Here is a 21,714-nt window from a genome sequence, read left to right on the forward strand (position 1 = left end):
TCAAAAGTATTCTTCTGTGTATAGTTTCAAAAAGTAATCTGTACATATTTTTTCATCACTTCCTTGTATAACTTTTCCTGTATTTTAATCGTTTTATCTAAGTACTCATAAACTTTTATCTTGTAATCATATTTTGTCTTTCTATTTTTATCATGAATTTCATTTATTAATCATATTGTAATTGCGGCATAATTTACAATTTTTGTGTAACACTCGTTTGCCTATGTAACATATTCTACCATATCAAGATGGTGTTCTTTTTATAAGAAATATCAAGCATTTTTTTAATATTTCAATATCCTAATAAATATCGCTTGAATAAAGTGACCTAATAAAATAAAAAAAATTACTTTTTCTACTACTAAAAATGAAATTTGTACAAAATATAAAGAGATGTTAGCTTTTCTATCGTGTTATTTATAATACATTTAAACTTTGATTAACAATTTGGAGTTTATGATTTTAATTCTGTTACTATATATTGAGATGTAATGTGTTATATTGGAAATTACATAAAATAATTATTGTATTATTTCCCACCAGATTAAATGTTTTATTATTGATAAAGTTTTATTTTCTCAAATTATATAATATACCCGAGTAAAACAATATTACGGGACAAAACAGACATGAAAGTGGGGGGAGGACCTTTGTTTCTTCAATGTGGGTGTTTTGTTCCATCACTGACTTCCCTTTAGGACGCACGAAAAGTGAGCAAAAAATTATTGATGGGGCAAAAGAAGTCAAAAAAGATTTCTGAAAAAAAAATTAAGAAAGAAGGAAAGTCCACCGCTATGGCCATGGAGTTCTGGACTCCTCTCATTAACTGCCTCCCCCCTTATAAAATTATTTATCATTACTATTACTAGGAGAAAGAAAAAGAGAAGCATCCAAAGCATATTGATAGCTTCTTGCAATCGCATCTCAACCTTTACCTTGACATCCATCTCACACGTCTTGCCAATAATCGAGACTTGCTTAGACGTAAAAAAGGAGAGTTATTTTTCTGTAAGATTTTCGATATCATGAAAGTTGCTGGTTGCCCTGCTTAGTTAGGTATGCGAACTATTTCTATTAAAACAACTTAAAATAGTAATAGCATAAATTGTTTTGAACAATTATATGGGGAGTTAGTATATTTTAAATTTTGTAACGAGGCTCTTTAGTAGTGAAAGATAAAGATATATAAGAAAATGAAGGAAAATGTGTTTAAAAGTTTTCGTTATATTATTTACCAAAAAACTTTTGTGATAGTCTTTTTTTTTTTGGCTAAGTAGTTTTGTAATTAGTTATTTGTGTGGTGAATATTCTTACATATTAAGGAGATTACATTTCATGTGATTATGAATGATTGAAAAGATTGAAAAGAATTGAAAAGCCTTAGGCTGCGTTTGAATTATTAGTGTGATTTTAGAATCATAATTTTGATTTTGATTTTGATTTTGATTGTGGAAAAAGACAAATGAGATAGTATTATAAATTTGACTCGGGAAACGTGTATTTTTTGTTGTGTAGTGTGTTGAGTTAAAATCAAAATCATGATTCTAAAATCGGTCTAACAATTCAAACGGGGCCTTAAATGTCGAAAATCCAAATTTAACGTTAACCGTTGGATGCTTAGAGAAGTAGGGTGTCTTCTCATTCTCCATTTGAGCCAATGTGAAAAGTGTAATTATGGGTTAGAAAGTGGAGGTTTACGCCAAAAGTTGGGAGATTGCCTACCGGTAAATCCAAGGTTAAGAGGCTTTGACTTCCAACCACCTTTTGTCTTGTCCCTATGCCAAAGCTATTCAGATTTTAGGGAGAACAGAAGTAACCTTGGAATGTGATCGGGGTGAGAAAACAAAGCTTAAGAACACGCACAGAAAAAGGAGAAAAAAAAAAGGCATGGAAAAAAGTAGAGTACATGGAAACAACAGCTTTACGTTTCCAAGCAAACAGATGTTGAGTTGTTTATATTTTTATTTAATTTTTTTAATTATTATATATTATAAGTCTGATCTGCACAAGGCAAAATTAAATGGATATTGGGGATGATGAAAAGGGTTTCCTTGGAAGTCAACTCCAGGATGGGGGAAGAAGATGAAGCAGCAAGAAAGAGAGAGAAGAGGCCAAGAGGGAGGGAGCGTTTTGCTCCGCTGCACTTTGATGAAATCATCATCCTCGTTAATGTCACTCTCCAGAAATTTAAGATTTTTTTGCCACGACTTGAATTTGAATATGACAGCCTGTGTCCCATCACAAAGGCCCAAACTCTTCTTCTTCTTCTTTTTTTTTTTTCATCTCTTAATGAATTGGGATCCTAAATTAAAACTTATATAATCTCAATTAGATCTGAGCCCATTTATTTCTTGCCTTGGTGGTAGATTTCTGACCCATCTTTATTTCTATCCTCCCTCTTCACTCCCTCAATCAATCTCTCTCTCTCTCTCTCTCTCTCTCTCTCTCTCCCCCCATCTTTGTCTCTCTTCCCTTCTCTCTCCCTACACCAGTTTGACTTGCAGGTCATTCCTTATTGTTCAGGCGAAGCCATATATGCCACATTTGCAGCTCAGCTCCTCAGAGAATCACCCACATTGGCGTTCATCTTCATGGAATAGTACAAGAAGAAGATGACCCCGTAAAAAAAGTTTCAATCTTTGTCTCATTTCTGCACTCTGAGCTTATGAAATCATGCATCTGGGCACTCCGAAAATGAGGATTCCTGCATAAAGTTCCAAACTTTGCGAGGTTTTCTCACTCCCCCCCGGAAGCCAAGCCATGGTCTGGGTCCTCCATGAATCTCACCCTTCTCCTCCGCAGGCGCAGCAGCCCTTCTTCCTGTTCCCGCCGCCACCGCCTCCGGCATCCGGCGGGTTCAGCCTGAGCAACAGAGTAAGCCCCAGCATTCTCCTCATCATCATAATCCTAGCAATCATCTTCTTCGTCTCCGGCCTCCTCCACCTGCTGGTGAGGTTCCTCATGAGGCCCCTCAACAGGGAGATGGACGAACTCGAGAGCGTCACCGCCCTCCAGGGCCAGCTCCAGCAGCTCTTCCACCTCCATGACGCCGGCGTCGACCAGTCCTTCATTGACACCCTCCCCGTCTTCTACTACAAGGCCATCATCGGCCTCAAGGATCCCTTCGACTGCGCCGTCTGCCTCTGCGAGTTCGAGGCCAAGGACAAGCTCCGGCTCCTCCCTAAATGCAGCCACGCATTCCACATGGAGTGTATCGACACATGGCTCCTGTCCCACTCCACCTGCCCCCTCTGCCGGTCTAATATCCTCCCTGATTTCTCGCCTAACAGCAGCTGCTCCCCCATCGTCCTGGTCCTCGAATCGGGGAGCGACAGCTCGAGGGAGATCGTGAATGATAGGGAAGCCGTTGGACCTCCGGAGGCCGAACCAGGTTCAGCTAGAATGGATAAGCTGGTGGAACTCGGGGAGAAGACCGAAGGACCGCCGCCGGCGGAAAAGGTTTTCTCAGTGAAGCTCGGGAAGTTCAAGAATGTCGATGGGGGAGAGGGGAGCAGTACTGCTGCTACCACGACTACTTCCACTGCTTCCGTTACCACTAGTACCGTCGCAAGCAGTAATGTGGATTCAAGGAGGTGTTTTTCGATGGGTTCTTTCGAGTATGTGATGGACGAGACCACTGTCCTCCAGGTCCCGATTAGGACACCGATCAAGAAGCAGTCGAGCAAGAGCAGGAAGCCGGCCATGCCCCTGAAGCCAGGGTATCGAGCTGCAATGTCGGAGTATGACTGCCAGTCGAGGAGGTACTTCAACGGCTTTGAAGCAACCAAGGGCAATGTCCAATCAAAGAATCCTAACAGTGGGAATGGCGTCGGCAGTAGCAGCGGCAGTGGCGGGATTGTGAGGAAGAAAGACAGCTTTTCAATATCGAAGATTTGGCTCAGGGGAAGGGGGGAGAATAAGCCGAGCCCAAGTGAGGACACGTCCTCGAGGCGGGCATTCTCGTTTCGGTTCCCGGCCAGTCAGGCCGGGGAACCGAAGGATGGTGGCAACAAGACCGGGGAGGCCAACAGGATAAGCTGTGAGATCGAGATCGGGAGTGAAATTGACGAAGAGACACGAAGCTGCAACAGTATGGATTATTCTCAGGCAAGCAGTTACAGGGCGCCGTCCTTTACCAGGAGGACTCTGCTTTGGCTCATGGGGAGACAGACGCAGAACAGGGTCGGGCATTCCTCGTCTTCATCACTTGATCAGGTCTAGGACATAATTTTAGTTTTTTTTTTCTTTGTTGGTTTTCATCTTAATTTCTTCGATCCAAAAAAAGAAGAAAAAAGAGAGGAACTATGAAAGAAATCTCAATACGAAATTCCTGAGATTAAGTAGTGAGTATTTAATTTCTTCGATCCAAAAAAATAGAGGAACTATGAAAGAAACCTCAATACAAAATTCCTAAGATTAAGTAGTGAGTATTTTGTGATCTCATTGAAGAAATATTTAAAATTTAAATTACTGTAACATTGGTTATCTTTTCTTTGTCTTGCCTGATTTTAGATTTTCTTTCTGAGGATGCAGCTTATATTAAAGCGGGCATGTACATAGAAATCACATAAATCGTGGAGCATATAATGGCAATGACTATTATAAATCAATTAATTACACAATCCGAGATTAATGATGTTAATGTCTTTACCGTCTTTAACCCCAACACCCCCCGGGAAAAAAAAAACAAAAGAAAGAAAGAAAGAAAGAAAGGCAAGCCATTAATCTCTAATAATTGGGGCAAAGTCTAAGATGTACCTAATGGAAGTGAGCCAATTCCGCATGTAATAATTTTATAAATAAACAGATGAAAAACACAAAGAATATAGGTCCATTAATCTATACTAGATCATCAACTATATACGTTGATTATTTATGACCGATTTGATAGGGTTATATCTAGCTAGCACAATAAATGCAGAGAAAGGGAAATCAAATTTGAAATGCAATCCCACTTTTTTTTTTTTCCAATTCATTTTTTTTTAAAAATTTAACACCATATATAATTATTAGCTTTGAGAAACCTGCCTGGCTGCCTGCTCTGTTGGGTCATCATAAATTGCAGACGCATTTAATAGAAAATTTATTCTTAGGAGAGGAATTGTAATTTGTGTAGTGGGACTGAGACATTAATGGTCGATGTTAATAGTTTCACAGGAACGGTTGAGCACTTGATGTCCAGAGTTATATACATACATACATGCGCCCACCTACCTTCATTTCATCATGTGGCCTGTCCTTTGCTCCAACTTAATATATCTTCCCATCGTAAATTCATCAGCACAGCTGGACTTTTTATTAATTACACTCATTCTGTCGAGATAATCTCACCGAACCAACTATAATATTACCAGATTTCTTTGCCAATATTTCCATTATGAAATTGGACCAAGCTAGAACAGACGGTCCACGATGGTGATCTCTAATTGAAGCTGAAGAGGAATAAAATCGGTGCCGATTCGAGAAGGGAAGCTCCGCTAGGAGGGCAAACAGTGAAGTGACTCCGGTGATTATGAAGAGCCCACCGAAGCTGTACACGCTGTGGCTGAGGTCTGAGGAGATTATGGTGCCTTGGTCTGTCCCGTCTTGGCAAGACGAAGTCTGGCTGAGAAAGTTCTTCCTTTCGATCGCATCCATCCTAGCTTTGTCTTGGGTAACATTCAAAACTGCCCTTGAGACGTAGGAGGCCAATGGAGACCCCATAGGGAAGGCCTAGGAAAAGTCAGTAAGGAATATGTAAGGGAGAAAGATTAGATGGCTGGGGGCTGAGGATGTCGTAATTATTCCATGCAAAAACTGTGCATTTAATTTTTCGGGTAAAAAAAGTGTGCATTTTTTTTTTTCAGCATGAGTCATGGTATTCGAAAGCTCAATTGGACTCCGACTAATTCAGTCAAGCCAGGTCGGCCTACTAAGGAATAAAACTCTTATAGCGTGAATTTTCTACATTCACAAGGACTTAAACTTGAAATTTTATTTAAGCGGAACAAGTGTCAAACCGCTTGAACAATCCACATTGGTTATAAAAAGAAAATGTGTGCATTTAATTTCAAGGAAACTCAAGAAAAATGAGCTTGTGTTGGTAACTCATTAAGATCGATAAATGCGAGAGATATGTAGATCTACTCACGAAGCCGAACCCATCGGTTTTGTAGATTGGTCCAACCATAGTGAATTCATCGCAGTACTTGGCAAGGAAAAGCTTGATGAAGGGGATCTCATCGAAGAATTGCAGCCCAGTGAGAATTACTTATGATAGTGAGAATTCCACCAAACATATGTAATTCTCACTATGCTGCAATTCTCATCGAAGAATTGCAGACTTCTCCAGGGACGCCGAGTTGTTCGCTCCGGGAGCCATTAAAGTCCTCATTCTTGCAGCGTTTGAGAACCCAAACTACCAAGCCCGTGAATACAAAAGCCACGCCGGTGATTAACCGGAGGTTCCACTTTAGAGGCTTTAGGAAGATCCACATGTTCCTTCGCAAGTCGTCTTTGACCTCCACCAACATTGCCACGCCCGACTCTGAGTAGGGCAAAGCAAAGTCCACATAGTCGGACTGGTTTGCCACGATGGTTGTATCACCGACGACTACATCAACTTCCTGCAAATAACAGTTCAAAATTAATCATATAATGACTAACAAAGAACAACAATAAAAGATGGATAAGTGGGAGACCCGATAGCATCTTAACATGGTTTAACCTTATAGCATCTTTCTTACATGCAGTTTGATCTGGCAGAGCATATCATCATAAGACCCAGCACTCTGCCGACTAGCGTTCATGAATGGCTTGAACTCGTGCGGAAGAGCGAAAGGCAACTTTCTCAACACCTCTTGAAATACATCATAAGAGAACCCAGAATATGTTGGGACTCCGGTGCACGCATCCCACTCAATCTTGAAGAGCTCAGTGAAACCGTCCTTGACTGGGACCCCAATCTTCATCTTCTTCCCCTTCACTGCCGGAATCACCCAGCCCAAAGGCAGCTGTTGGGTCCCGCCCGGCCACGTCGGTGGTTTCAGGTCATGCATGAAACTCGAATACCTTTTTTCTTGTTTGGTGATGTTGTTTAGGACATTGTCGCGGAGCCCATGTTTGGTGGTCCAGTACCCCATGACTGGTGACCAGCTGGAAGTGTCCCGTAAGTCTATTGACTCTGGAATTTCGTATTCATCGGAGAATCTCTGGTCCTTTACAAAAAAATCCTTCCTCTTTGTTTTTCTCTCCCTCTCATCCCTTGCCGAAAAGAATCCCAATTCCCAAAAACAATCAACTTCTTCCTCAATCTCCCGATCCCCAAATACACGTGTCACTCATTGATGAAGTTTTACATAACCACCTGACTGTGTATTATTCACTGAATATTTTTTCCGTCTCTGAGATTCCTATGGCAGAAAGGTCCAGTACAGATCTTGCGTTTGGGCTAGGCCTCTTCCGGGATTGAGAATTCGATGAATTCCATGCCTTCTCAACTGCATCGGCTAATGCCGATACGGTGTAGTACGCCCATAAGGCAAAGAGATTCAAATTCCTAGTCCCTGCAAATCAATTCAAAGCGCAAAACAAATATTGTCATTCTAAATAAGATGGCTATGTCTAGTGTTACGGTCGAAAGTTCCGAATAATATTAGTCTCTTAAATTAATTTATTTTCGATCTGTAGGGCGTTTGCTCTTTATTGCACCTCAAAAACTAGATCGAATTACAGATTGGGCCACAGATAAAATTGGCTCGCAGGACCAAATAACAAAGGCACGCAGGCCCAATGACAAAGGCACGGGGTCCTTCGAATGGTTCGCAGACCAAATAAACGGGCGCACAGGCGCTCACATCATTTTTCAGTTGGTCTGATACTGGGTTACAAATGAAACCAATAACAAGAAACATAAAGAATTCAGGGCTCAATCCTTCTTTGAATATTTTTTAGCCCCAGAATACTACATTTCACAGTTTGCTTGATACCTGCGACGACCCTCTCCTTTTGGGGAGCCACTTCCTTAAAAATACACTCATTTCTAACCCTCCATATATGATAAATGTGAGCATGCCAAGAAAGTCCACCAAAAACCGCTTGTGAAGATCTCTCTTTATACTCTTTTGCAGCTCTGTTGAGTTCCTCAGCAAAAACCGCCTTCCCTGTCCATTCATTGGCAGGATACACCTCCAAACCTCAGCAGAGAAAGAACATGCAAAGAAAATATGGTCTCTAGTCTCATCTGCTGAACCACAAAGAACACAGATAGGATTCGCATCACTTTTCCATCTTACAATTCTGTCGATAGTATTAAGTCTGTTTCTTATAGCAAGCCCCGATATAAAATTGTGTTTTGGAATGATTGGCGCCGACCAAAGAAGCTTATACCAGACCACTTGAGTTCCTTTGTCCCGTATATGCTCCCAGGTGCAAGCTACTGTGAAGTTCCCTTTAGGATGAGCTAACCAAATGATCTGATCTTCCAAACTGCTGCAGGGTCTAATGTGTTGTTACCCTTCCTGAATTGCAACCAACTCAGGAGATCTTCTTCTTCTCCAAATCCATCCGTCCTCCTCTGTAATAGCAGAAACTCTTGAACCTTTTGTGAGACCAGCACTCCAAACACCCCTTTGCTGAAAAATATCATACAGGGTGGACTTTGGGGATGGCAATTATAGAACCAGAACCAGGTCCCTTTCCCATCTCCAATCTGGGGTTCGATTAGAGAATAAGCGCTTCTTCTGAGTTCCATTATCTTCTTGAGAGCATAAGAACAGGAATTTGGTATTTTAAGTGACCAAAAAATTCCTTTCTCTAATTATGTAAGCTCTTGACCAGGCAATCCATAGAGATCCTACTCCACTAATAAGAAGCCAAATGAACCTCACTATACAAGCGCGATTCCATGCATAAAGCTGCTTTAGTCCAAGTCCCCCTTCCTTCTTAGGTAGGCAAACTGTCTCCCAAGCAACTTTTGATCCTTTTGCAGTAGCATCCTTTCCTTTCCAGAGAAAAGCTTTGCATTTTCCCTCAACAACCTTCGAAAACTACTTAGGTAACATAAACGCTCCGCACCAGAAATTTATCGTTGAGTGCAACACAGATTGAATCAACTGTAGCCTTCCTGCATATGATAGCTTCTTAGCTGTCCACGTGCTTATTCTCTCAGTAATCTTCTCAACATTAGGCTTACATTCCTTATCTGAAAGCCTACCAGGTACAAGTGGAACTCCACAGGAAGAGAACCTCTCTTAAAGCCACTAATCCCCGCCATTCTCCTCACCACTTCATGATCAACCCCAGCAGTATACATCTCAGTTTTGCTAGGATTTAATTTCAGACCAGAAATAAAATTCATGAAAGACATCCAACAAAGCTCTAATAGATTGCAGCTCTCCTTTAACAAAACATCAAGAGATCATCAACAAACCCCAAATGAGTAGCATTCACTCTAGAGCAGAAAGGGTGATAGGCAAGTCTCTTATTTGCAACAGCTTCATTAAGACCTCAATAGCAACTACAAACAAGTAGGGAGACAAAGGATCTCCTTGTCGAACTCCTTTCTGTCCCTTGAATTAACCCTCTAGACTGCCATTAACACAGATTGAACAGTGTGCACCAGTAATGCAAACCCTTATCCAAGCAAGAAATTGTTTAGGCACTCCAATAACTTCCAGCACAGTAATGATGAAATTCCAATCTACAGAGTCAAACGCCTTCATGATATCAGCTTTTATAGCACAACGAGGACTCACATCCTTCCTTTTATAATCCGTAACCAATTCATGAGCAAGCTGGATATTATCCCTTATGTCCCTGCCCTTGACAAAAGCACCTTGCACAGGTGAAATAAAATCAGGGAGGAAACACTCAATTCTATCAGAGAGAATCTTTGTAATACACTTGCAAGTGACATTGCAACAAGAGATTGGCCTGAACTCTTAGATTAATTTGATGAACATATATATATTACTGTACAGAAGAGTGAAGACCACTGATAAGCTCATTGGTTGGGTATTTCTTCTTGAAGCGTATAAGCTGCTTCGACATGGGGAGGTGAGGCCTCACCCCTATCACACCTTGCATGGACTCAATCACTCTATGCCCGACTGGGTCGAGCAATGATGTTAACCTGTCAGTCACAATCCACACAGTCTCATCATTTAGCATCCCTGCCTTTCTCGCGTGCAAGAATAGCCAAGACCCGAGCGAAGCAGTCATGTGAACCAGGAAAACCCTTGTCTGCATATTCATCAGCTTGGCGAGCTCGTTTAGTATATTGATATCTTGGGCTGATGGATGAATCACACTTCTATAAGGTACCTGAGACAAACCATGCACGTAAGTTAATTTCTCATACATGTATCAGGGCACAACATTATTTTGCCCCAGAGAAACTGATTTTTGCAAATTACCCGAGTGTCTATTTCTTGAAAGGCACCCTTGATGTGTGGAATCAAGCCACTGCCATAATCAGTGTCTTCATAGACAGGAACAACCTCTCTCCAGCCAAAGGCTTGAACAATTGCAGCAATTGTCTGCACTTGGAAGCTATCATCATATGCAGTTAAAATAAAGTGCTGATTCTGGTCCGGGCAGAGGGAAGGCCTCGTGGCTAAGAATAATATGATAGGAACCCGAGCTCTAGCTCCAAGATCAATGATGAACTTGGCCTGTGAGGACCACTCCGGTCCAATTATGGCATACACTTCTTCATTTTCCATCAAATCTAAGGCTGCATTTCGCCTGACAACAGAGCTTACTTGTCAAACGTGTGGAGGAAGCCTGCCCTAGCACGAAATTCAATCAGTTTGTATTGAGAAGGTCCGTTCCAAAACCGCGGGAAGAGTTCGTTAGTGTTAGCCTCTGTATCGTGCAAAAGGACAAGGGAAAAACACGGAGAAGAGGGAACGTTGGAACAGTGGAGAGATTTTCTGCTGTATTTTCTTCTCGTTAACTCCAAATCACCTGATTACATACTTATAGAGGAGATAGAGAATTCTAGTGATAATCTCTAATGACTTCTCCTCTTTCAAGGATTACACTTAATTCTTAATTTCCCAAGGATACAAACTTCTACTGTCAAGGAACATTAGTTGAGTCAAAGAACAAGTTTAAATGCCAACAGTTAGGGCTCTCTGTTTTTTTGACTTGCCACATAAACTGGCCAATAACCTGGTTGGGAATCTGATCAATCTCCAATTTTATAAAGTAATTTAAATTTGAATAAAAATGGAATTAATTCTCTTGGCGATCGAATAATTAAGCTCAAGATCACATTGTAATATATATGAAGATCTAGGGGCAAGAATCTTAATGCAGGACCTCTTGGATTCACCTTGGGAGTTAATAGCTAATTGACGGCCGACCGAGAACAATACATAAAACACAGGACCCCCCTTGATTCAACTCAACCAAGCTATAGTGAGTACCATGTAGAACATTAGGATAGACTTTATTGATATATATTTACCTGCAGAAGCCGCAGCAACCGCGTCGTTTTAGGGAGGACCCCTGTAGCGAAGAAATAACCTCATGCGGTGGCTTGCATGTTCATCATAGAAATCAGACAGTGCCAAGTCTACATAAGTTGAAGCCACTTTCCCCAGGGACGAGTTCCTGTTGATGATGACACCAACTTTCACCATTTCCTCCTCCGGTGAGACCGGTCCAGCTGCTTCCACATGTAGTTAATTAAAAAAAGCGGGACGTAGAAGCATATTACCAAAAACATATAAATAGCCCATCATTCACCGTGGATCGATTGGGTTGGAAGAGCAAATTATGCTGTTGTGTATAGTATCATGATATGACAGAAGAGTTGACGATCGGAAAAATGTGTTTTACATTTGTTAGGGTCCAATAGGGTTGGAAATGAAGTTTCTAGGAAAGCTCCATGTAACTCGCGAACTCGGTCGAGTAAGCCTTGACTATTGACTGACCATTATTCTTGAGTTAGTTCATTCACCATCAGTTAATGGCCTTGGCTCGCTGAATTAGTACAAATATAATTATTCACTTGAGAATCACGGCTGACGATTCCGACAATTCTAACGTAAGAATATGTGAAATTTTTGGGGACGACCGTTATTTATGTACCTTACTTGTCATATTTACAAATTATCAAAGTATAAAATCTCATATTTATATGATAATACATAGATATGACTTTCTATTAAGTTGTCCATTTGCACCTCTAATATATGCATTTGGAATTTCCAGTATCAGTACATGGAACCAGGAAAATTAAGGAGGAGGATTACTCTAAGATGCCCTTCAACTGCACTAGATTTAGTGTAGTATGAGCTCACATGGGCACATAAAACTCACTTTGCTACCCCCTTCAATTTCCATAATTATATTTATATGAGTTTGGCCCGTATCTAATTCAAATAATTAATGGCAAGTATCATCATATATCCCAGGAATTTTGCTTTAGGGGCCAGTGAGGAATTGTTCACTTTTTCACTCTCAACAGAAATTACGTTGGAACTACATATATCCAGTTTTTTCTATTATATGACGATTTCACATGTCACGTGGTGCAGCAAATTTATCTTGTGCTAATCTTCATAATTGAATATCATTACTATATCGATAGATCTCATTGTGAAAGGTTTATGACTAGATAATTGATGGGTAGAGCCAAACAACGTGAACTGTACAAGTTACCAATAGCATTTGATTAAATGAAGTAAGGGGCTCTATGCAAGGAAAGAGCTTATACATTATTTCTTTTTTCTTTATCTGTAGATCTCCAATTTAAATTATGTTGTGCAGCGCACACACATTAATACTGCGCATATATATGCATGAAGTAGTAATAGCAGCGTAAGGTCGTCACCTTGTCCAAAATTACCTAATTGTATAATTAGGGAAATAATCATTGCTTTAATTATCCTCAGAAAAAAAAGAAAAAAGAAAAAGCACTTTTAGTTCCAGAAATACTGCATCTCCTTGCGTGCGTATACCTGTTACATGCAGAGGAGTTTACTTTGCAAATTTAAGATGTTTTATTACCAGAACAAAGTCAATAAATGTGTTTTTAAGTCGTGGTCCTGCTATATTCCTTGGCAACACAACAAACCTATTCATACGCACATTTAATCAACAAAAAACCGAGTATTGAGGAATTGAACGAAGTAGATGTCAGCCTTCTAATAGACTTGGAAGAATAGAAGTTGCTTGGAAAGCTTCATGTAAATTAATTATTCGATTAAGGCGCTTAATTATAACATCTCAAGTTTGATATATTATTCGTTTATCTAATACTATATAATTTTTTTTTTCGGATTGCCCTGCTATATTAGAAGCCCAACGGACCTGACCAATCCAGTTCAGGCGGGTTGATCCATTAGGGTACATGGAAGCTTATATATATTATTCCATATTATATATGACACGAGTGAATCAAGTACAAACCTAGCTAGTCTTGTTGAGGACTTTTACTTGCAAATTAAAATTCGAATGTCAAAATAATTTTCCATAAACAATAGTATTCATTAATTATAGTTAATTAAAACAAAGGGCTGTGATTGATATCTTCATTTGAGGTGGTCCATGTATAGTATGGTTAATTAAATAGGATTATATATATATATGAAATCAATTCTCATGCCGCCACATTATTAAAAATAAGAAATGAACCTCTCTCGCTTTGCCACACGACATCACTTATATATTAAGGAAATTTTCTATAATTAATTGTGTAGTATAATATATGTATATATATATATATTTAGAAATAGAGAAGTGAAATATGGGAATATATTTTCAATAGGGGCATATTAATGGAATATAACCAGAAATTTTTTTTATCATTAATTATACAGTAGAATATATATTCAAATTCAGGAAAGTGAAATATGCGAATATATTTTCAATAGGGGCATATTAGTGGAATATAATCCAATCGATAAATTATATATAACAGAATATAGCCTAATAAGGGCATTATATTTTTGCACGTAATTTACCATATACTATATCAATGGTGATTTTCTAATTCCACGAAATCTTGATATATATCACCATAAGATAATATTACTTTTATAATATATATATATATATATATATATATATATATGCATAGGCAGGGGAAGCAAAAGAGGCAGTAGATCCTAACACATATGTATCTCCGTATATAATTCTGAACCTCCTTTCCCTTTCTTCTCCAAGTTTTTATTTTTCTTGGTTGAATTTTAGTTTGTTGAATGAATTTTTTAATGCAAATTCGAAATTGATTGTTTCGATATTGATTGTTTTGACATGATCTCTATTACAGTTCTACTATGGACATCGTTTCAGTAACTGTAAGACTTTTTTATTTATATATACCTTGAATGTTTCTTTTTTTTCCCCCCTTTTCTCCAAGTTTTTCTTTTTCTTGGGAATTTTGAATTTTTTAATGCCAATTCGAAATTGATTGTTTCGATATTGACTGTTTTGACAAGATCTTTATTCCAGTTTCAGTATGAGCGTTGCTTCAGTAACTGTAAGACTTTTTTGATTTATATACCTTAAATTTTTCTTTTTTATTTTATTGCATAATTTAATAAAAATATGTTCTCCGTGAACTTCAAGCTCAGTAACTTTATTTATTTATTCTTATTCTTTTATTGAATTTTGATTTGTAGAATAAACATTTTAATGTAAATTTCAAATTAATTGTTTTGATATTGATTATTTAAATTAATGAAACCTTTATTTGAGTTTTATTATGGTGCTTTAGTAATTGAAGATCCTTCACTATTTATTGTTTGATTTTTATTTTATAATAATTCAATTGAGATATTTCATTCATCAATTTTAAGTTCGATATTTTTTATTTATTTATTTTTAGGGTTAATAACAAAAAAAAAATTCAAACTTTTCACATTTTAACAATTATAGCACAAACTTTTTTCCTTAATCTAAAAATGTACAAATTTTTAATTTGATAACAATTCTAGTACGGTGTCAATTTTTTTGTTAATTCGTATGGAAACGACGCTATAAAGGGCACCGACGACTCCAATCGGGGAGGGGAGAGGGTTGATCACTTGAATCGAAGCCCCCACACCCTGAAATTGGGAGAACCCTCAAATTAGGGATTTTTCCGATTCTGACGGGTGAAGCCACGACCCCATTATCCCCCGATTGGAGTCGCCAGTGCCCTTCCCCCCGATTGGGGTCGTTGGCATCCTCTATGACCTTGATTCCATCCAAATTAACGAAAAACTTGACGCCGTAATAGAATTGTTATCAAATCGAAAGTTTGTACAATTTTAAGTTAAGGAAAAAAGTTCGTGCTAAAATTGTTAAAATGTGAAAAGTTTGTGCTGTTTTTTGTTATTAACCCATATTTTTATTAAGTTTGATTTGAGTAGTTATAACAATGATAACGTTTTTGCTATCAATAATCAACTTCATTTATAAGTATATATTTTGAGTTTGACCTCCCTTTATTCGATACATGATCCGATAATTATCTTAGATTGTATAATATTGAGAAAAGATATTTCATATATTTCCACTTTATATATTTTTGTATATGTATATTAGTAAAAGTGATAAAGGAATATAATGAGTATCTCATATTTTATACAAGCATTCTTACTTTATAAGGATTAAAACTTAATTTTTTTAATTTTCTTATCATAAATCGTTTTTCACGCAAGTTCTACATATTATAATAAAAAAATACTAAATTAATTTCTACAATTTGATGTTCTTTTTTTCAATTCCTAATTTTACATAAAATTCAATCATATATATATAATTTAGATATATTCATATAAAGATCAAATTTTACGTTATTTAATGATACAAATAAATTTTGATATTTCAAGATTTCTATTTTCAAGTTTCTTAATTATCATCCGTGCAATGCGCAGATCTTCAACTAGTTTTTATTATTTAAGATAATTTATTTTCATTACAAGAAAGGCCACATGCCTAGTACAAGAATATGAAAATCTAAATAAATTGAAGCACCGGTAGCCATACTAATAAGAATCAAAGCTCGAATCTCTTTATTTTTAGGGCGAGGATATGTACCCCTGCATTACACTACACCCTCTTGCTTAATTAAGACAATTTATTTATCCGCTGAAGATCATAGCTGAAGAAATCGAGAAAACACAGGTTACAAGATTCGCTGGGCTGACCTTTTGCAGTTCAAACTTCGGCCACAAGAAATCAAGAAAGCCCGAAAATAGAAGTTAATAACAAGTTTTCATATCATCATGGATCTATTTGGCATGTCTCACGGTATAACCGATTGCTTACACATTGGATAGCGATTAATACTGGACAAATCTACCGGATTAATTTTCTGTACAAGGAAAGAGCTGATCATCCGTTATCTCCTCTTTCTTCATCCTTATGTATCGGGGAAGTTCGTGTTACAGAGTGTATGACAAAGTAGTATTTGCAGGACCGGTATTAGGGTCGCCTTGTCCAATACTTGTTAATGGAACTACTTTCGAATTCTTCCTCTCTATACCTTTCCGGAGAGAATGCTTAGTCCTGAACCCCTTCACCAACTCAGCTAGAACGGCGAGCACTGCAACAATGCCGGTGATGATGAAGAGTCCGCTGAAGCTGCCCACGCCGAGGCTAAGATTGTGCGAAGAGATTGTGGCCCCGCCTTGGCTTAATTCCTCATCCTGGCACGGTGAACTCCGGCGCAGGTGGTTCTTACTTTCGATCTTGTTCATCTTGGTTTTGTCTTGAGTCACATTCAAGATCGCCCTCGAGAAGTATGAGACGAGGGGTGACCCCCGTGGAAATGCCTAACAGTTGATGTACATTGGCACATTAAATCCTTAACTTAGTCAGCATCATATGTTTGTTCTGCATAAGATGAGGAAGTTAAACAAATAACAGGGAGGAACGGAGAACCTACGAAACCAAATCCATCATTCTTATATCTCGGTCCCACCATCATATATTTATTGCAATACTTCCCGAGAAAGAGTTGGATGTAGGGGGTCTCGTCATAGATGGCTGCAACTCCGCCATTCCCGATCCCATTTGACAGTGCCTCGTGGTACTCCTCGGCAGAGTTGAGAGCAATCACCCTTGACTCATCGAAGCCGAGATCCCGAACAAGGAGTTCCCGGACGTAGGAACCTTTTAGGTATCCAACATGGTGATGTTTCCGCACGAGCTCTTGTACATCCACGTATTGTGGCTGCAGCCGTTCAACTGTCAAGAGTGAGGCCAAACTTGCCGTGTAGCTTTGCGTTATGATCAGCAGCAGGAATATCCACACTGCAAGGACTAGCCTCGTCCGATTGTTCACCACCTTTTCCCCTGGGTCAATAAAACTAAACAATTTCAAGTTTTTATCACAAATTGTTTGGCCATGTTAGTGCTTCCATTTACTGGAGGAATTGTAGCGCTGATCGCCAGTAGAATGCCCACACATAAAGGAACTAAGGACGTTCCTGGTTAGGAAGCCCAATAAGGATCGAACTCATCAGAACCTAGTGGTTTCACGTAAAGAGTTCTTGGTCACAACACACCGAATCCTAAGGTACGTATTGCATCTGATCAGGCCAGAGAAGGCCGCATGGAAAGGAACATGGATGAGAGTGGCAGCACTTAACTACTTATTCGGTATGAGGGAATGCATAAGGAATGGAACGAAAACAATCAGTAACAAAACAAAGTTCACCCATCCTTTATATGACGAAAATATATTCTCTATGCCCTTTCCATGTCCTGTACCCAAGCATGACTTTGCGAATGACGAGTTAATTAATATATAGGGGGAAGTCAGATGAGAGGCCCGGAGATCTTACGATGAGCAAAAACTAGTGTTGAGAAGGAAAACCAGAGGCTGGTGCTGAGTTGCTCACTCCTGGAACCACCAAAGTCTTCGTTCTGGTGGCGGCCTTCCAGAAAGCAGACGATGAGGCCGGTTAAGACGAACGATAGTCCAATGGTTAACCACAGGTCCCAGCTCAGTGGCCTCAAGAAGATCCACATGTTCCTCCTTTCGTCGTCCTTGATTGCGACCACCATCGACACCCCAGATTCCGAGTAAGGCAGCGTGAAATCCACGTAATTGGAGCGATTCGCTACAACAGTTATGTCCCCTACCACAATGTCAACTTTCTGTAATGCACAGAGACGTTATTTTCAAGATTTAACCTGCCTGGCCTCTTTTTCATATATATCAGAGATGTGTATTTGTTTGGCCTCAACTCCAGAAATAGTAGTTATTACCTGAAGTTTGATCTGGTAAAGCATCTCATCATAAGTTCCAGCAGACTGTCTACTTGCATTCATAAACGGAACAAATTCATATGGTATGTAAAAAGGCAACGCGTCCACCACAGCTACAAACATGTCATACGAGAAACCAGAGTAGGAAGGAACACCCGTGCGCTGGTCCCAGTGTATCTTGAAGAATTCACTGAAACCGGTTTTAACAGGGACCGCGATCTTCATCTTCGTATCCTTCAGGGAAGGCATAACCCAGCCCTTGGGTTCCTTCAGGGTTTTTCCAGGCCACAGAACTGGTTTTAGATCATCCACGGAAGTTGAGTAGTACTCTCGATTTTCTTCAGTGCGATTGCTCAGAGTCTGTGTAGTTGCAGGAGATAAATTAATCTTTTAGGGCCTACTAGCTAGGAAATAATGAGTCGAAAATACGGAATTTACATTCTTTAATATGGAACTGATGGAGCGCATACCTTTGAGAGGACCTTTGAGAGGCCATGCTTCGGGGTCCAATACCCGATGATCTTTTCCTCGTTCCCAAGCACATTAATGATTTCGAATCCAGAGGGTTGGAGCTGCCCGTGAACCATCTCAAAAAGCCCAGAAAGACCATGGAAGCTGAGGTTTATGATTCCTTGTAGAAGCTTAGGGCCCATCTCTGAGATTCCAGTGTCCGAGAAGTTTAGTGTTGCCATTTTTCTGTTCGTGCTTGGCCTAACATACCGCAATTGATCAGATGATGTCCATTGCTTCTCGGCTACCATGGCTAATGCCCAAATAGTGTCATAAGCCCAAAGACTGAAGAGAGTGACTGTCTCAGTCCCATTAGAGGGGGAGATTCCATGAGAACTATTCAATTGCTTCTCCATGAACTTCTTTAGCGTTTTGGACATGGGGACATACGGCCTCACGCCCACCACACCTTGCATGGAGCTCATGGCTGTGGAGCCAACTGGATCGAGCAAGGAAGACAGCCCATCAGTCATGATCCACACGCTCTCCTCGTTCAGCATCCCGGCCTCATTGGCAAGGACAAAGAGCCGGGACCCAAGTGTGGCGGTCATGTGGACCAGGAATACCCTAGTTGACATGGTCATCACCTTGTTTAGCTCCTTCAAGATGTCAATATCTCGGGCAGTTGGATGGATTGCACTCCTATAGGGTACCTACACACAATCAACAAGCAAATTCGGCTGGTGCTCGGTCTGATAAAGAAGTTAAAAGAATTTTATAAGTCAGTTCTTAGATAAATCTCTGGATAATACGCATATATATGTATATATATAATATAATATTCATATCAATCGAAATCTATACATTGACGCGGAACAGTTAATTTCCAGAGAGTGACAAAAACTTTCCATTGAAAATCACATGGAATATAATTTAGCCTCGGAGCGATGATATATAGTACTTACTCGAGTGTCAATATTTTGGAAGGCATCCGTCAAGTAGGGAATCAGGCCGTTGCCATAGTCGGTGTCCTCGTAGATGGGGACGATCTCTCTCCAGCCAAATGCTTGGATGAGAGCAGCTATTGCTTTCACTTGGGAGCAGTCATCATAAGCTGTCCGGACGAAGTACCGGCTTTGGGTAGGCGAAAGGGAAGGACTTGTGGCCGAGAAGGATATGATAGGAACCTGAGCTTTGATCCCAAGGTCGATAACGAACTTGGCTTGCGAGGACCACTCCGGCCCAATTATAGCATGCACTTCTTCATTTTGCATCAATTCTAATGCTGCAAAAAGCGATCAATCCATTAACTTGATGGCACCCAAAGAACCAAGAGAAGGTTGATTAATGCAAAATATAAATTATCGTATACCTGCTGAAGCTGCTAGAACGACATCATTTTGAGGATTCCTAAAGTGAAGAGACAGCCTTGTACGATAATTAGGATGGGCTTCATAGAAATCCGACAGTGCCGTATTGATACAGCTCGAGGCGATTCTCCCCATAGGGGCATTAGAATCCACAAGTAGGCCCACTTTCACCCTCTCCTTCCTTGACAGGTCTCCTTCAGCTGCCATGGCCGGTCCACCCAAATTACGAACTAGCACGACGATGCAAGAGAAAATCGCCAAGGTCGAACTCCGACTCATTGTTGTCATTCGATCAATCAGAATGAGGAAGATATATGTGATGTGAATACTGCGAAAACTATCACAGCGGGAAATATGTGTGTGTATAATTATATATAGCTTGCGTCCTTATTTTTATTTCGCAATATGAATTGATATGCCAACAAAATAGAGCGAATATTGGAAGTCACTAAGCAAATTGACTTGACCATGAATTCGAGAGTGTATATATATAATATAATGCATATATAGTATCTACAATAGCTTGTACAAAATCTATAGGTTTTTTTTTGTTGGCCAAGAAAGTGTATACACAATTAGCAAATAATTAAACTAAAAAAGTTTAATTATTAGTCGTCATAATAAATTAATTGATGATGTAAAGAAAAGGGTTTTAAGAACTTAGCGATTCCATGCCACGAACCTTCGTGCATTGATCACAGTGAACGACAGGCTGGGCATTGACTTTTACTCGGGGAATGAATTAAATATAGAAAAATATATATATATAGGTATGACTCTTCCACGCGAGTAGCTAAGAATGGAAGGAAAGCGAAAGGAAAGCTACATGTCACCTAAAACGATTGATTTAGTCTTGGGACACATTTGGTTCGAGAAAATTTCTCCACTCTTCCCATCCTAGACAGTTCGAAGTTTGATCTGGGGGGATTTAATTGAGCAACTGAGCCGGCACATGGCGGACTCGAGGACAGAGGGACGACAGTGGTCAAAGGAGCCCAAAATCGAAACCATGTTGTTGATTATAGTCTGGCTCTTCCGCATTGCAGCAACACCCCTGTCAAGGACCGCCCTCTTGGTCAGCGGATCTGTCCACTAATGACTAGTTGTGAAGTACGTGGGTTGCGAGGAGTCGAACATGATCTCGAGTCTCATCTGCTGAACCACAAAGAACACAGACAGGATTCACATCACTTTTCCATCTTACAATTCTGTCCATAGTATTAAGTATGTTTCTTATAGCAAGCCACGATATAAAATTGTGTTTTGGAATGATTGGCGCAGACCATAGAAGCTTATACCAGTCCACTTGAGTTCCTTTGTACCGTATATGCTCCCAGGTGCCAGCTACTGTGAATTTCCCTTTAGGATGAGCTAACCAAATGATCTGATCTTCCAAACTGCTGCAGGGTCTAATGTGTTGTTACCCTTCCTGAATTGCAACCAACTCAGGAGATCTTCTATTTCTCCAAATCCATCTGTCCTCCTCTATAATAGCAGAAACTCTAGAACGTTTTGTGAGACCAGCACTACAAACACCCCTTTGCTGAAAAATCTCATAAAATGGACTTTGGGGATGCCAATTATCGAACCAGAACCAGGTCCTTTTCCCATCTTCAATCTGGTGTTTGATTAGAGAATAAGCACTTCTTCTGAGTTCCAATATCTTCTTGAAAGCATAAGAACAGGAATTTGGTATTTT

General features: G+C 39.6%; 3 protein-coding genes across 3 annotated transcripts; 1 reads left to right on the forward strand and 2 right to left on the reverse strand.

Moving 5' to 3' along the window:
• The first annotated feature begins 2,367 nt into the window (after positions 1-2,367).
• Positions 2,368-5,796, forward strand: LOC116201639 (RING-H2 finger protein ATL13-like). Its single transcript, XM_031532930.1, has 2 exons — positions 2,368-4,215; positions 5,355-5,796. The coding sequence occupies exons 1-2, from the start codon at positions 2,761-2,763 to the stop codon at positions 5,379-5,381; spliced, it is 1,482 nt and encodes a 493-aa protein (XP_031388790.1). The 5' UTR covers positions 2,368-2,760; the 3' UTR covers positions 5,382-5,796.
• On the reverse strand, positions 5,446-13,650 carry LOC116199381 (glutamate receptor 2.5-like; the record flags this gene model as incomplete). Its single annotated transcript, XM_031529710.1, has 14 exons — positions 13,627-13,650; positions 11,492-11,633; positions 10,395-10,714; positions 9,958-10,302; positions 9,590-9,869; positions 9,430-9,496; positions 9,173-9,302; positions 8,446-8,554; positions 7,968-8,141; positions 7,360-7,544; positions 6,726-7,292; positions 6,292-6,605; positions 6,131-6,242; positions 5,446-5,712 (listed from the first exon to the last, which is right to left on the reverse strand). Coding segments are annotated over exons 1-14 (3,036 nt in total), but the record flags the coding sequence as incomplete, so codon positions are not given.
• Positions 13,651-16,175: 2,525 nt separating this feature from the next.
• On the reverse strand, positions 16,176-20,353 carry LOC116199098 (glutamate receptor 2.1-like). The gene is made up of 7 exons (XM_031529395.1): positions 20,018-20,353; positions 19,611-19,930; positions 18,666-19,358; positions 18,196-18,555; positions 17,769-18,084; positions 16,868-17,277; positions 16,176-16,754 (listed from the first exon to the last, which is right to left on the reverse strand). The coding sequence occupies exons 1-7, from the start codon at positions 20,301-20,303 to the stop codon at positions 16,365-16,367; spliced, it is 2,775 nt and encodes a 924-aa protein (XP_031385255.1). The 5' UTR covers positions 20,304-20,353; the 3' UTR covers positions 16,176-16,364.
• Positions 20,354-21,714: the final 1,361 nt, after the last annotated feature.

This window comes from Punica granatum, chromosome 3, assembly GCF_007655135.1.
Source record: "Punica granatum isolate Tunisia-2019 chromosome 3, ASM765513v2, whole genome shotgun sequence".
In the NCBI taxonomy this organism is placed as follows: domain Eukaryota; kingdom Viridiplantae; phylum Streptophyta; class Magnoliopsida; order Myrtales; family Lythraceae; genus Punica; species Punica granatum.